Genomic DNA, 15736 nt, shown 5'->3' on the forward strand with positions numbered 1-15736 from the left:
CTAGACTGTAAGCTCACTCTGGGCAGGGACCGTGTCTACCTACTCTGTTATTTTGTACTTTCTCAAACTCTTAGCACAGGTGTTTCTGGACACAGTGAGTGTTCAATAAAGATGACTGACTAACTGGTTGTTACTGAAAATGTCAATTAAGCACACGTAGCCAGAGTTTCAAGGACCCCATTGTCTGTGTAAACCCATCAGAGTGTTGATACTATTACTCTATTTATTTATTAATTTATTTTACTTGTACATATCTATTCTATTTATTTTATTTTGTTAGTATGCTTGGTTTTGTTCTCTGTCTCCCCCTTTTAGATTGTGAGCCCACTGTTGGGTAGGGACTGTCTCTATATGTTGCCAACTTGGACTTCCCAAGCGCTTAGTACAGTGCTCTGCACATAGTAAGCACTCAATAAATATGATTGATTGATTGATTGATACTCCCTGACCTCGTTGGCTATCTAATCGTGCCAGACTTCTATTCATGCCATACATTCCCTCCTGTCCCAAGACTACTCAGTTTCAATCTGATTATTGCTTAAAGCCTCTGGGGCGAAGCCTTCCCTAAGGCTTTATTAATAATAATAGCAATAATAATAGCACTTGTGAAGTGCTTACTATAATAATAATGATGGTATTTACTAAGCACTTACTATGTGCCAAGCACTGTTCTAAATGCTGGGGTAGATACAAGGTAATCAGGGTGCCTCACATGGGGCTCACAGTCTTCATCCCCATTTTACAAATGAGGTAACTAAGGCACAGAGAAGTGAAGTGACTTGCCCATGGTGACACAGCTGATAAGTGCTGGAGCCAGTGACAAACACTGTTCTAAGTGCTGGGGTAGATACAAGTTAAGCAGGTTGGAAACAGTCTCTGTTCCACGGGGGCTCACAGTCTTAATCCCCATTTTACAGATGAGGTAACTGAGGCTCAGAGAAATGAAGTGACTTGCCCAAGGTCACACAGCAAACATGTGACATGTAAGCTCTCAAAATAATTGAATGAATGAATTGCCATAGGCCATACTAAATGCACCAACAACTACTACCACGACCATTCATTCATTCATATTTATTGAGCGCTTACTGTGTGCAGAGCAGTGAACTAACTGCTTGGGAGAGGACACTATAACATTCAACAAATACATTCCCTGCCTACATGGAGCTTCCAGTCCATTCATTCAATCGTATTTATTGAGCGCTTACTGTGTGCAGAGCACTGTACTAAGCGCTTGGGGAGTACAAGTTGGCAACATATAGAGATGGTCCCTACCCAACAACGGGCTCACAGTCTAGAGGGGAAGGCAGTCATTACTAGGGAAGCAGCATGGCACAGCGGATAAAGCACGGGCCCGGGAGTCTGAAGGTCATGGGTTCTAATCCCGACTCTGCTGTGTGGCCTTGGGCAAGTCGCTGGACTTCCCTGTGCCTCAGTTACCTCACCTGGAAAATGGGGCTTGAGACTGTGAGTTCCACGTGGGACAGCGACTGTGTCCAACCTGATTTGCTTGTGTCCACCCCAACCCTTAGTAAAGTGCGTTGTACATTCTAAGCGCTTAACACATACCATTAGAGAAGCAGCGTGGCTCAGTGGAAAGAGCCCGGGCTTTAGAGTCAGTGGTCATGGGTTCAAATCCCCACTCTGCCAATTGTCAAGCTGTGTGACTTTGGGCAAGTCACAACTTCTCTGCACCTCAGTTACCTCATCTGTAAAACGGGGATTGACTGTGAGCCCCCTGTGGGACAACCCGATCACCTTGTAACCTCCCCAGCGCTTAGAACAGTGCTTTGCACATAGTAAGCGCTTAATAAATGCCATTATTATTATTATTATTGTTACTAAGAAATTACACCCACATCTACTACTACTTGCTTCACAGGTGAGGTAAGTGGCTGCGGGTTTAGGTGAAGATCTTGGACAGTCAGTCCCTCCCAAATGCTGCTTCGGGTTGTCTGAAACTCCGACCATCACAGCTAGTGGCACAGAAATTGTCTCATTCCAGCTCCTCCTTTGCGTCTTTGGACAGAATCCCTCGGGACTCCTCCAAACTGGCTTTGTTATCCTAATTGAAAACCTGAGGAGGCAATCAGCTTCCTCCCTTTAGAGAAAACTGAACACCCTAGGACCAAAACGGGGTTTCAAAAGAAATTTTAAATGAAATTACATATCATTAAAAATTAAACAAAACAAACCGAGCACGTTCCCCGAGAAGGCAAACTGAGCTGGAATTGTGTGTTGAGTTGCCATTGTTCGGTACTATGCCTTGCGTTAATCATGTAATGCCGGATTGAATGGGAGATATGTCAAAATGGGCTTAATCCATGTTCTGGATCATAGCTCAGTCCCTTCCCTTCTTCCATGTTGCTCCTCTTTGTTCACCAACATCCCTAGGCAATGAGGGATTGATTGGGGTTGTACCTGAAATGCTTGGAGAAGCAAAGTAGCCATGTGGAAAGAGCATGGCCCTGGGAGTCAAAAGACCTGGGTTCTAAACCCATATCTGCCACACATCTGCTCTGTGACCTTGGGCAAGTCAGATGAACTTTTCTGAACCTCAGTTACTTATAAGAAAATGGGGATTAAGGCTGTGAGCCCCATGGGGGACACGGACTGTGTCCAACCTGATGAGTTTAGATCCACCTCAGTGTTTGGTATAATCACAATGGTATTTGTTTAGTGCTTACTAAGTACTATGTAAGCTTATTTACTAAGTAAGCACTCAATAAATGCCATTATTATTATAATTATTATTACCAAGCACTGTCCTAAGCACTGCGGGGAGGGGGCAGAATACAAGGTAATCAGACTGTCCCACGTGGGGCTCACAGTCTTAATCCCCATTTTACAGACGAATAATAATAATAGTTTTGGTATTTGTTAAGCACTTACTATGTGCCAAGCACTGTTCTAAGCGCTGGGGGAGATACAAGGTAATCAGGTTGTCCCACATGGGGCTCACAGTCTTAATCCCCATTTTCCAGATGAGGTAACTGAGGCCCAGAGAAGTGAAGCGACTTGCCCAAAGTCACACAGCTGATAAGTGACAGAGCCAGGATTAGAACCCATGACCTCTGACACCCAAGCCCATGCTCTTTCCACTGAGCCATGCTGCTTCTCTAGCCATGCTAGATGAAGTCACTGAGGTACAGAGAAGTTAAGTGACTTGCCGAAAGTCACACAGCTGATAAACTGCGAAGCCGCAATTAGAACCCACAACCTCTGACTCCCAAGCCTATGGTCTTTCCACTAAGCCATGCTGGGTCCTGTCTCGTATTAAGTGTTTAACAAATACCATAAAAAAAAAACCCAAACCACCTTTCTTCATCTTTTGTTGCACAGGGCTTAAAGCATCCCTTGCTAATTCACTAAAGCATCTACGTTTTCTCCCCACCAATGCCAAGAGATCCATTTAATAATAATAATAATAATGATGGCATTTATTAAGCCCTTACTCTGTGCAAAGCACTGTCCTAAGCGCTGGGGAGGTTACAAAGTGAACCTTTGTAGGCCTGTGTAGTTTGACACATCGACGGCACCGAACAAGTTGACAGTACCACCTCTCCCTGTGTTTTCCACACTAGCTCCAGTTTCCCGCTGGGCAAAACAGGCTTTTCCTCTCTCCTTTCCCTTCCAGCATCTTGCCCGTGGTTTGAAAAATCCTACGGAATCCCAGGAAAGCGTGCTCTTTGGAAAACATTCCGGGAAAGCTGGCGCCGGGGAAATGGCAGTTCAGAGGAGGCTAATGGATCAACCACAGGTTCCCAGTCCCCGATAGAAAGTTCCTCTCTGCCTGCCTGGTGGCTTCAAAAGAAACTCGGCCAACTTGTGTGTGATCGCTGCCCGGAGGCAAATCCTCTGTGCCAGACTGCACTGCAGAGCTTTCAAGAGAGAGAGAGAGGAGGTCTATGCTGAGCCTATTTAGCCTTAATCGATTAAGTGAAAAAAGGGCCAAGTTGTATATTTGGGGGGAAATCCGATTTCACTTCTAAGAGCCCGACGAAAGCCAAATCAAGTCGTGGCTCCTGGGGATTTTGTTCCGACTGTCCATCCCCTCTCTGCTTCAAATGGTATCAGAGCTCAAAGACCCGCCACTCTTCAGAGAAGCGGGAGGAAAGTTCGGCAGCTGGATGTCGGTGGGGGGGGTCACTGAAGCGGGTACGGCCTCTCTGCCCTCCCCAAATCTCCAATGAGGTCTTGGGCCACTTGGTGCCACTGATTCTTTGAAGCCTGATAATAATAACTGTAGCATTTGTTTGTTACACGCTTACTATGTGCCAAGAGCACTGTACTAAGCGCTGGGTTGGATACTTTCTCCCCCTTTTAGACTGTGAGCCCACTGTTTTTTTTGTTTGTTTGTTTTTTAATGGCATTTATTAAGCGCTTACTATGTGCAAAGCACTGTTCTAAGCGCTGAGCACTGTTCTAAGCGCTGAAAGCGCTAAGCTTAAGCGCTAAGTCCCTACTGTTGGGTAGGGACTGTCTCTATATGTTGCCAATTTGTACTTCCCAAGCGCTTAGTACAGTGCTCTGCACACAGTAAGCGCTCAATAAATACGATTGATGATGATGATACTATTCTATTTATTTTATTTTGTTACTATATTTTGTTTTGTTGTCCGTCTCCCCCTTTTAGACTGTGAGCCCGCTGTTGGATAGGGACTGTCTCTCTATGTCGCCGACTAGTACTTCCCAAGCCCTTAGTACAGTGCTCTGTACACAGTAAGTGCTCAATAAATATGACTAAATGAATGAATATTAACGACTCTATTTGATTTTGTTAATATATTTTGTTTTGTCGTCTGTCTCCCCACTTCTAGACTGTGAGCCTGCTGTTGCAAAGGGACCATCTGTCTATGTCACCGACTTGTACTTCCCAAGCGCTTAGTACAGTGCTGTGCACACGGAAAGCGCTCAATAAATACGATTAAATGAATGACTGAATACAGCCAATCGGGTTGGACCAGACCCTGCCCCATATGGGATTCACAGTTTCCAGCCTCAGTTTACAGGTGAGATAACTGAGGCACAAAGAAGTGAAGGGACTTGCCCAAGGTCTCACAGCAGACATGTGGCGGAACCGGGATTAGAACCCATGACCTTCTGACTCCAGGTGTGTGCCCTGTCCACTATGCCATGCTGATTCTCTGAAAAAGCACTGTAAGGGATAGAAAGCACCTGGGACACTTGCATGGAAAGTAAGTGCTTAACACATACCATAAAAAAAGATACCATCAGCCATTATTACCTATTGGACAGTGCTGGATACAGAAGCAGTGTGGCCTAATGGATAGAGCATGGGCCTTGGACTCAGAGGACCTGGGTTCTAATCCCAGCTCTGCTGATTGCTTGCTGTGTGACCTTGGGTAAGTCACTTCATTTCTGCGTGCCTCAGTTTCCTCAAATGTAAAACGAGGATTTGATACTTGTTCTCCCTCTTATTTAGACTGTGGGCCTCTTGTGGGACAAGAACTGAGCCCAACCTAATTAACCTCTAAGTACCCCAGCGCTTAGAAGAGTGGAAAATATGTGATAAGTGCTTAACTATGAAAAAAAAACCTCTCAACGGCATTTTCACAGTCTATCGAAACAGTCCTACGACCTCGGAAATGAGCCAAGGAAAGGGGAAAGAAGGCATCGCCTTGATATGGAAGGACAATTCAATGACCCTGCTCTTTTTAGTTTCAACATTCCCCTCTATTAGAGATGCTGTCATTTTGTCTAGGACTTGTGTTTTCATCACCAGCATTGGCAAGGATGTGAAAGCGATGGCCAAATTAGGGAACGTTCTTCTGACACCAGCAGGGAATGTGTCCGCTATATTGTTACAGCACACTCTCCCAAGTGCTTAGTACAGTGCTCTGCTCGCAGTAGGTACTCAATAAATACCATTGATTGATTGACTGACACCGCCCTATGGTCTGGACGTGGTGTAGGGAGAGACGGTGGAATGCCAGGAGATGGAGTCGGGCCAGACAGGGGAGCCACGACCAAGCGTTTAGTGCAGTGTTCTGCACCCAGCAAGTGCTTATTAAATGCCACTGATTGCTGTATTGATACTGCCCACCTGCCTGGGTGTAATATAACATGGAATAGTTGGTTGAATTAAGAACCACAACCAAGTCCCCTCACACAGTGGAGAGCAGGACTGCAACCCTTGTATTAGCGGAGAGCTGCTTAACTGATTATTACTTGAAATAGTATGATATTTGCCTAGCCAAACCTAATATTTCCCAAAACAGTGAACTTGATGTCGATGGGAAAGAGTTGAAACCCAGAGAAAAGGAAGCAGGCACGGTTCTCCGTGCATCCTCTGTCTCTTCTGATTTCTCTCCTCCCATGATCTCCCTCCCTCCCTTCTTCTTCAAGCTCAGGAGCGCTTAACAAATACCATGAAAAAACATGTTTGTAACCCTTTGGTGGCCAAGCTCCTAAGAATGAAGAGCCTCTCCCATCCACCCTGAACTCAATAGCCACCGACCCGTGATATACGTATGACAAATTCTATGTCTGCCTGCGCGTATCTTAGATTAGATGCTCCTTAACAGAAAGCTAGCATTAGAACCAAATAGCTAGAGTCCACTTAAAAGAAAAAATATGTTAAATCTGAAATATGTGCATGATCTGTTTAACTCATTTTTCTTGCCTCTTTTCACCCCTCATGAAGCATCATTTAATCTCTGCTCTCCACCGTGCATCCCAATCTCCCTGCAATCACCCGCTCCCAAGTTTCCAATCTGACTTCCTCGACCCCCTCAAAAAACCAACTGAGATTATTCTGTGGGAAAATCCATTCAATACTAAAAACTGAAACTTCTCCAGGAGTCTCTGCCGACTTTGGAATTTTTATTTTCTGATCGAATCCTTAGAAATGTTTGTAAACGGAAACCTTAAGAGCGATTGAAACTAATTTAACTTTTCATCTTAATTCCTTCATCAGCAAAGTTTATAACTGGCTATTACAGTTTTAATGTGTTTCTTAAATTAATAGCAATGGGGGAGTGAGTCAATGTGAGAAAAAGCAATACATCTCCAGCATGAAGACAGAGATCTCCCATTGTTTCAAATTAAGAACGTTAATGAGTTACACGTAACTAGTTCTTCTTGCTTATTAAATAACCATATGTTGAAATACATCTATCCACTATCTGAAGCAATTCATTCTAATAGCGAACGATGAGCATCGACTTTGAATGTTCATTGTAGAAGGTTCCATCCGCGGGAAGCGACGTGCTACTGAGGATGTTGGGAAGACAGCCCTGGTTTATCAATCACCAACTCCTGCCTAGTTCCAACAATAGGTCTTCACCCTCAAGGTCACATGGCTATGTGGGAAGGATCAACTGGAAAAACCAGACCAAAGGTGAAGAACCAAGGAAAATTCCCTAAGGTTGCTCAGCCTGGTTTTATAGATCGCCCAAAGCAGGGAGGTTACACCACAAAGCTAAGGAAAAAAAAACCCCACAACGGCATTTTCACAGTCTATCGAAACAGTCCTACGACCTCGGAAATGAGCCAAGGAAAGGGGAAAGAAGGCATCGCCTTGATATGGAAGGACAATTCAATGACCCTGCTCTTTTTAGTTTCAACATTCCCCTCTATTAGAGATGCTGTCATTTTGTTAATGATTCCATGATTGGTATGGAAGGATGGCTTTGCAGAGGCAGGATATTGGGGAGTTTTTCCAAAGATGAGGCCTCCCGTCACAGGCCGTGGGGGATGCATGTGGGACGGTAACCAAAGCGGCAGGCCAACATTTCTACCACATCTCTTAGAAACATCACAGTCGCCCAGAAGGAAACCACGTCAGAAGGAAGACGGGTCTGGAAATGGCCGCTTCCCGATCCCTCCGAGGTAGACCTCAACCCGAGAACCCCAGACAACTAAGTCACCCAGCAGAGTATCAAAGTATTGAACTGCGGCTCGGAGATTTGAAAGGATTAACGAAGCTTCCATTGGTGAGTTGGGAATCATCACGGGAGTAGCTTGAACTTCAGGGAAATTTAAACTCCCTCAGTTATAAGGCCCCAAAGTATCCCGCGGAACCCACAGAAATCATCGAGAAAAAGGAACCGCTCTATAAGATCACACAAAGAAAACAGGCTTATGTAGCGTTTTCCAGAAATTAACAACGCTTTTACTGGCAAAATTTCAGGCTCCCTGCTGTCTACGTACAAGGGTCGCTTTAGCTTTAGCATGCATCTTACATTTCTCAGTGAAAGGACGTAACAATGCAAAAATCAAGGCAGTGGCAAGAAGGATGGAGAATTCTACCAATGGAAACCACTTTATCAAACCTCCTGGCTTTCTGGTTTAGTTCATACCCAACGCCCTACAGAAAGTGGTTCATCTATACTTTAGCGCTTTTGAAAAATATGAGATAAGGACTGAAGTTTTCAGAATTTCCTTTCCAAGGCGTCTTGGTAATCCACTTTTAAAAGTTACCTACTAAATTATGTGGGTTATTATTTCCCAAGGTATTTGTTTTAATAGCCTTGGTGCTTGTTGGAAATAATTGCACATTTTAAGTCATCAAACTCACCTGGAACCTGAACCTAAATAAAAAAAAGGGTCTGTCCTAGAAACCGCTTCAGGAAAAGGAGCTTCCAAAGTCAACGTGCATGTTGTGTATGGTAACACAGCCGAGGAGGCCGATCCTAAAACTGTGTGCAACACAAACGCACGCAACGCACAGCACGTGCGGAGAAAGTCTGGGGACACACACAGATTTGCCAAAGCAAACCCGCTAAAATGATTCTGTTTCCCTACAGCCCGGGTCTTGGGCTCTTGACAGGTTGCTTTTTCCCCAACTCTAGTCAAGGTTTCCCCCCTAGACAAGAAGCAAAACCTCCTTTAGGCTTGTCCAAATCCACACGGAAAATTCCAAAGGACGCGTCACTGCCACGGCGACCTGACGGGTCGGGGAGGGATGGTAACGTAGAGGTCGAGGAGATGCATTAACGGCCCGCATGCGTACACTTACCTGAGCCTCTCTTCGTCACAACCTTCAGGCTCTGAGTGAACGTAGCGTACAAGAGAATCAAGTGTGGGCTGGGCGCTTTCATTGTCCACCTCCTCAAGGCCATTCCCTAAAGGACCGAGAACAACAGAAATGATTCAGGAGGGCATTCAAAGCCTCGTGTCTGCACTGTTTACTGAGCATTTTTTGGTTAGCGGAACAAAAGGAAATGAAGTGTGATCGAAGTGCTGTTCTCCTATTTCCTAAAGTGGGGAGTTCGAGTCCTGGCTCTGCCCCTTGCTAGCTGTGTGACCTTGGGCAAGTCGCTTAGCTTCTTTGGACCTTGGTTTCCTCATCTGTCCAAGGGGGAAACCAACACCTATTCCTCTACCTTCTTAGGCTGTGAGCCCCATGTGGGACAGAGACTGTGTCCCAAATCTGCAGAGTATCTGACCTCAGTGCTTGGCACATGGAAAATGCTTTATTAATAATAATAATAATAATAATAATGGTATTTGTTAAGTTCTTACTATGTGCCAAGCACTGTTCTAAGCGCTGGGGTAATAATAATAATAACAATGATGGCATTTGTTAAACGCTTACTATGTGCAAAGCACTGTTCTAAGCACTGGGGAGGATACAAGGTGATCAGGTGGGGCTCACAGTCTTAATCCCCATTTTACAGATGAGGTAACTGAGGCACGGAGAAGTTAACTGACTTGCCCCAAGTCACACAGCTGACAAGTGGCGCAGCTGGGTTATGGTACTTATGAAGCATTTACTGTGTGCCAAGCACTGTTCTAAGTGCTAGGGATATCAGTTAATAAGGTTGGACCCAATCCCTGTCCCACATACTGCTCCCACACTTATCCCCATTTTACAGATGAGCTAACTGAGGCACAGAGAAGTGAAGTGACTTGCCCAAGGTCACACAGCAGACACGTGGCAGAGCTGGGGTCAGAACCCAAGTCCTCTGACTCCCAAGCTCATGCTGTATCTATTAAGCCACGCTGCTCCCTTGTAATAATAATACCATTATTATTATTATTGTCATTAACATTATTATTCATAACATTAAATGGGGGGAGACTATTACCAAACTGCTGCCAGGAGATGCAGAACCAGGAAACGACATAATTTATCTCACTTTGACATTGTGATCTAACATCCTCTTGGGCATCCAAAATTTCCGGTCATGGAGAGTCTACAATCACGCACATGAAAGTACCTTCAAAAGACCCTTTGAAGGGCATCCGGTTTTTAATCGCTAAAGTCCCCCGGACAACGCAAGTGAAATTTCTACAGCTACTCCCGCTGACCTTGAAACTCTTACTCGGACAGAAATATTTCCCCACCCCAGCCAACAACCTAGAGCGCTGCCTCTCTTCACAATGAAATGAACCAGAAGGTTTAAGGGGCCTATCCTATTGTTGCCCACTCCCCGGGGATTGTCCTCCTCCTATTTAGTTCCTTCTCCCCACCTTCTTTCCTCCTCCCAGTGGATGCCATCTGAGGCCGAGAGGACGGAAGGGGCAGTGGGTGACCACAGAGCCTCGCTTTTTCCCTGACCCAGCTTCATTCCTCCATTAGCGACTGCTACACAGCATGCTGACCGATTTTCTCGGTATTTTCCCCTCAATTCCTTCACGTGCACAGAAGGATGCTTGGCCTATTTTTCGTTCGCAGAGAGACAAAGACACTTCTTCCTCCCCAGGAACTCCAGCCCATCCTCAATCGACCCCTTGGTCAGACCGCACCGGGGAAGAATAAGAGAACAGGAAAAACCTAGCCTGCGGATTTCAGAAAATTAGCATTTCCTCAACAGGCGATCTCCATCCTCAGGAAAACGATTCCCCCGTCTTTTAAAGTCGGGTCTGACCATACTTAAGCACACATACTTAAGCAGCAAGGCCTAGTTGCTAGAGCACATGCCTGGGAGTCAGAAGGACCCGGGTTCTAATCCGGGCTCTGCCACTGGCATGGTGGGTAAACTTGGGCAAGTCGGTCTCTCCATGGGAAGAGCCCGGGCTTTGGAGTCGGAGGTCATGGGTTCTAATTCCAGCTCCACCACTTGTCTGCTGTGTGACCTTGGGTAAGTCACTTAAATTCTCTATGCCTCATTTACCTCATCTGTAAAATAGGGATTAAGACTGTGAGCTCCACGTGGATCAACCTGATTACCTTGCATCTACCCCAGTGCTTAGAACAGTGCTTGGTACATAGCGAGCACTTAACAAATACCATCACTTATTTTCAGTTCCCTCATCTGTAAATTGGGGGTTGAGACTCTGAGCCCCATGTGGGATGGGGACTCTGTCCGTTATCTACCCTGGAGCTTAGAACAGTGCTTGATATGCAGTACATGCTTAACGAATACCATCATCATCATCATCCTACTTACAGGGTTTCCCACAGAGCCTTGCAAGAGAGGATGGATCTCCCTCCCGGCTCATGCCACGGGCCCAATTTTAAAAGCTGATCGAGTCATGTCTTTCACAGCCCAGAATTCACCCTTTTCCAAGCACTGAACCAGCTGATGCCCCAAGACACTTTGAAGTTGTTACTTCCGACTCTGGCTTGGAAACCAGTTGCTCATCGGAAACCTGATAAACACTAGCTGGGGCGAGAAAGAATCTGAAAGAATTCTCCGCCACCTCCCTGCATAAACCAGTGATTGGACTCTGTTAGGGATTCCTTCTCCTTTAAGAGAGTGAACAGGCCAAGGGCCCTGAATGTCTCACACCTTTAAATAGGTCAGAGAAACCCAAATTGGGAAAAATCAAAACCATAGAGGACTGATCCTCTCCTTTGGAGAGCGGAGGAGAGAATTAGCTGGAGGTTTGTCTTTGAAGATTCCAAAATGAAAACCCCCTAAACCTCATACCATTTACAAGAGGCAATTACCTGCAGCTAACTGGAGTGAGGAGGAAGAGATCACCTGAAGAGCTTAGGATCCGCCACAAGCAATTACTTGTCTGTAGCTTGCCGGATCGTAATTCCCACCCAGGAGTGGATTGCCCCAATTGCAAATACTTTCCTCAAGCACTCCAAATCCCCCATCAAAGAGTCTCCTCTCTGCTCAACAACAGAGAAGCAGCATGGTCTGGTGGACTGAGCCCGGAGTTGGGAGTCCACCAAGATCTGCCCTTTCCTCTCCATCCAAACCACTACCTTGTTAGTACGATCACTCGTCATATCCCGACTGGATTATTGCAATCAGCCTCCTTTCTGATCTCCCAATCACCTGTCTCTCCTCACTTCATTCTATACTTCACTCTGCTGCCCAGATTACCTTTCTACAGACACGTTCTAGGCATGTCAGCCCCCACTCCTCAAAAATCTCCAGTGGTTGCCTATCAACCTTTGTGTGAAGCAAGAACTCCTCACTATTGGCTTCACAGCTCTCCATCACTTCACTCCCTCCTTCCTCACCTCCCTTCTCTCCTTCTCCAGTTCAGCCCACACCCTCCGCTCCTCTTAACCTCGTCACTGGGCCTCATTCTCGCCTGTCCCACCATCTATCCCTGGCCCACGTCCTACCTCTGGCCTGGAAAGCCCTCCCTCTTCACATCTGCCAAACTAACTCACTTCCTCCCTTCAAAGCCTTACTGAAAGCTCACCTCCTCCAGGAGGCCTCCCCAGACTGAGCCCCCCTTTTCCTCTGCTCCTCCTCCCCCTCCCCATCACCCCGACTCCCTCCCTCTGCTCTAACCCCCTCCCCGCCCCACAACACTTGTGTATATATGTACATATTGACTATTCTATTTATTTTATTACTGATGTCTATAATTCTATTTATTTATATTGATGCTAATGATGCCTGTTTCCTTTTTTTGATGTCTGTCTCCCCCTTTCTAAACTGTGAGCCCATTGTTGGGTTTGGATGGTCTCTATTTATTGCTGAGTTGCACTTTCCAAGTGTTTAGTACAGTGCTCTGCCTGCAGTAAGCGCTCAATAAATACGACTGAAAAAATGAATGAATCAGACAGAAGGACCTGAGTGCCAATTATGCCTCCACCACTTCTCAGCTGTATGACCCTGGGCAGGTCACTTCATGTGTCCAATCCAATTTGCTTGTATCCACCCCAGTGCTTAGGAAAGTGCCTGTCACAAAGTAAGTGCATAGCACATGCCACAATTATGATCATTATTATTATTATTCTCTCAGTTACATCATCTGTGAAATGGGGATGAAGACTTGTGCCCAGAGTGACTTCACCTGAGTCCCTAGGTGGGTGTTGAAATGAAGAGAATGTGAAGTTAAGAGAAGCAGGGTGGCTAAGTGGAAAGACCATGGGCTTGGGAGTCAGAGGTCGTGGGTTCTAATCCCGGCTCCGCCACTTGTCAGCTTTGTGACTTTGGGCAAGGCACTTCCCTTCTCTGGGCCTCAGTTCCCTCATCTGTAAAATGAGGATTAAGACTATGAGACCCACGTGGGACAACCTGATTAGCTTGTATCTACCTCAGCACACAGAACAGTGCTTGGCACATAATAAGCACTTAACAAATACCATCATCATCATCGTGAAGTGGGCTTCTCCCAAGGACAGGACAAACAATGTCAGTCCTGAGATGGAGAGGGAATTCTAATCATTCAGTGGTATTTATCGAGTGCCTACTGAATGCAGAGCACTATACTAAGCACGTGGGAGGATACGATACAACCGAGTCAGTACACATGTTCCCTTGCCCACAGTGAGCTTACAGTCAGTCAGTCTGTCAGTCAATAGTATTTATTGAGTGCTCGCTGTGTGCAGAGCCCTGTACTAAGTGCTTGGAGAAACAGCACAGCAGAGTGGGTAAAGCCCAGGCCTAGGAATCAAAAGATCATGAGTTTTAATGCCAGCTCCACCACTTGTCTGCCATATGACCTTGGGAAGTCGATTCAATTCTCTGTGCCTCAGTTCCCGCATCTGCAAAATGGGGATTGAGACCGTGAGCCCCACATGAGACAAGGACTATGTCCAACTCGATTTCGTTGTCAAGAAAGTGCCGGGCATATAGTAAGCGCTTAACATATACCATCATTATTATTATCACTATTATTATTATTACACTATAACAATATAACAGACACAGTCCCTGCCCACCAAAAGCCATTAGCTTACAATCTAGAGGAGCTTCTAATAACAATAAAAATCATTCCATCAATCATACTTGTTGAACGCTTACATGGGCAGAGAGATGTATTGCACGCTTAGGAGAGTACAGTACAAGAGTCGGTAGATATGGTCCCTAAGGCAGGATAGCATAAACCATTTCCCTTGATGTGTTGTCAGGATCCGTCACGGCATTTTAGTATTGCAAACATCCCTTTAGCCTTCCCAGAAAATGTGACTCATCTCTGTTTTAGAGAGTTTTATCCTGTAAAACTGGCTAGAGATGATGAGATAAGATAGAAGTTCAGATATCTAGGGGAACTTTGAACCCTAAGACAAATGTCTTCATTCTGTGGTCTCAGAGAGAGAGAATCTTGTGTTGGGTGTTAAGGAAACTGGGAAGGAGCCGGTGATCCATTTGTTTAATTCCTGGCTGAGGCTCCCAAAAGGATTTTTGTTTTCTCTTGGAGAATCTCTCTGAGAAAATTATCAATACAAGAACAGTAAAAACAAAGATGCCATTCATTTTGCATTTGAATAATGTAAGCACGGAGATAATCAATCATTCAATCCATGATTGGGCCCAGGAGTCAACGTACACGGGTTCAAATCCCTACTCTGCCGTGTCTCTGCTGTGACACTGGGCCAGTCACGAATTCTCTGGGCCTCAGTTACCACACGTGTAAAATGGGGATTACGACTGTGAGCTCCACGTGGGACAGGAAATGTACCCAACCTGATTAGCTTGTATCAGTACAGGGCGTGGGACATAGTAAGTGCCTGACAAATACCATTAAAAAATTATGGTATTTATTGAGCTCATACTGTGTGCAGAGCACTGTACTATGTGGCTAAGTACAAGACAATCATATCATTGGCCATTTTATCATATATTAGGCAGCATGGCCTAGTGGATAGAGCACGGAACTAGGAAAAAAGATATCAATGATCATTACGATATTCTTAAAGCGCTTACTATGTGCCAAGCACTGGACTTACCACTATGGTAGATACGAGATATTCGCATTGGACACGGTCCCTGTCCTACCTGGGGGTCACCGTCTCAATTAGAGGGAGTAGGACTTAATCCCCATTTTACAGTTGAGGTAACTGAGGCACAGAGAAGTTAGATGACTTGCTCAAGGTAACACAGCAGGATACTAGGGGAGACGGAATTAGAACGCAGGTCTTCTGACCCACGCCTGTCCTCTTTTCACTAGACTGCTGCTCTATCTGGGTTCTAATCCAGGACCTCCCACGGCCGGCTGTGTGACTTTTAAAAAGTCATTTAACTTTTCTGTGCCTCAGGTTCTCCATCTTTAAGATGGGAAACGTTCTACTCTCCTGTTTTCCCTCTCCCTTAGAATGTGATCCCCTTGTGGGACAAGGACCGCGTCCCATCTGATTGTCTTAAAACTGCCCTAGAGCTTAGCACAGTGTTTGGCATATAGTAAGCTCTTGATATCATCATTGTTATTAGTAGTACTATTATTATTGCAGAAATGAGGTTCAAAACCTGGATTTCACACAAATCGTTTTTTCTTTGCGCATACCCAAGTACCCAGATGAACGCTATACAGGCTATCAGTGCGTGACCCAAGTCAGGAATGATGAAGTTAGTGGCTGTAGGGAAGGAAGAACTTGAAAACTGGGGTTTAGACACCTGAGTAAATATGG

General features: G+C 45.4%; 1 protein-coding gene across 1 annotated transcript in view; it reads right to left on the reverse strand.

The window, feature by feature from the left end:
• Positions 1–15736, reverse strand: part of IL1RAPL1 (interleukin 1 receptor accessory protein like 1) — a 535220-nt gene that overhangs the window by 440800 nt on the left and 78684 nt on the right. Inside the window, exon 2 of the mRNA XM_038757289.1 lies at positions 8984–9089. Within this exon, the coding sequence (XP_038613217.1) occupies positions 8984–9086 (103 nt within the window). The 5' untranslated portion in view covers positions 9087–9089. The remainder of the gene's footprint in view (positions 1–8983; positions 9090–15736) is intronic.

The sequence above is a fragment of the Tachyglossus aculeatus genome, chromosome 15 (genome assembly GCF_015852505.1).
Source record: "Tachyglossus aculeatus isolate mTacAcu1 chromosome 15, mTacAcu1.pri, whole genome shotgun sequence".
In the NCBI taxonomy this organism is placed as follows: domain Eukaryota; kingdom Metazoa; phylum Chordata; class Mammalia; order Monotremata; family Tachyglossidae; genus Tachyglossus; species Tachyglossus aculeatus.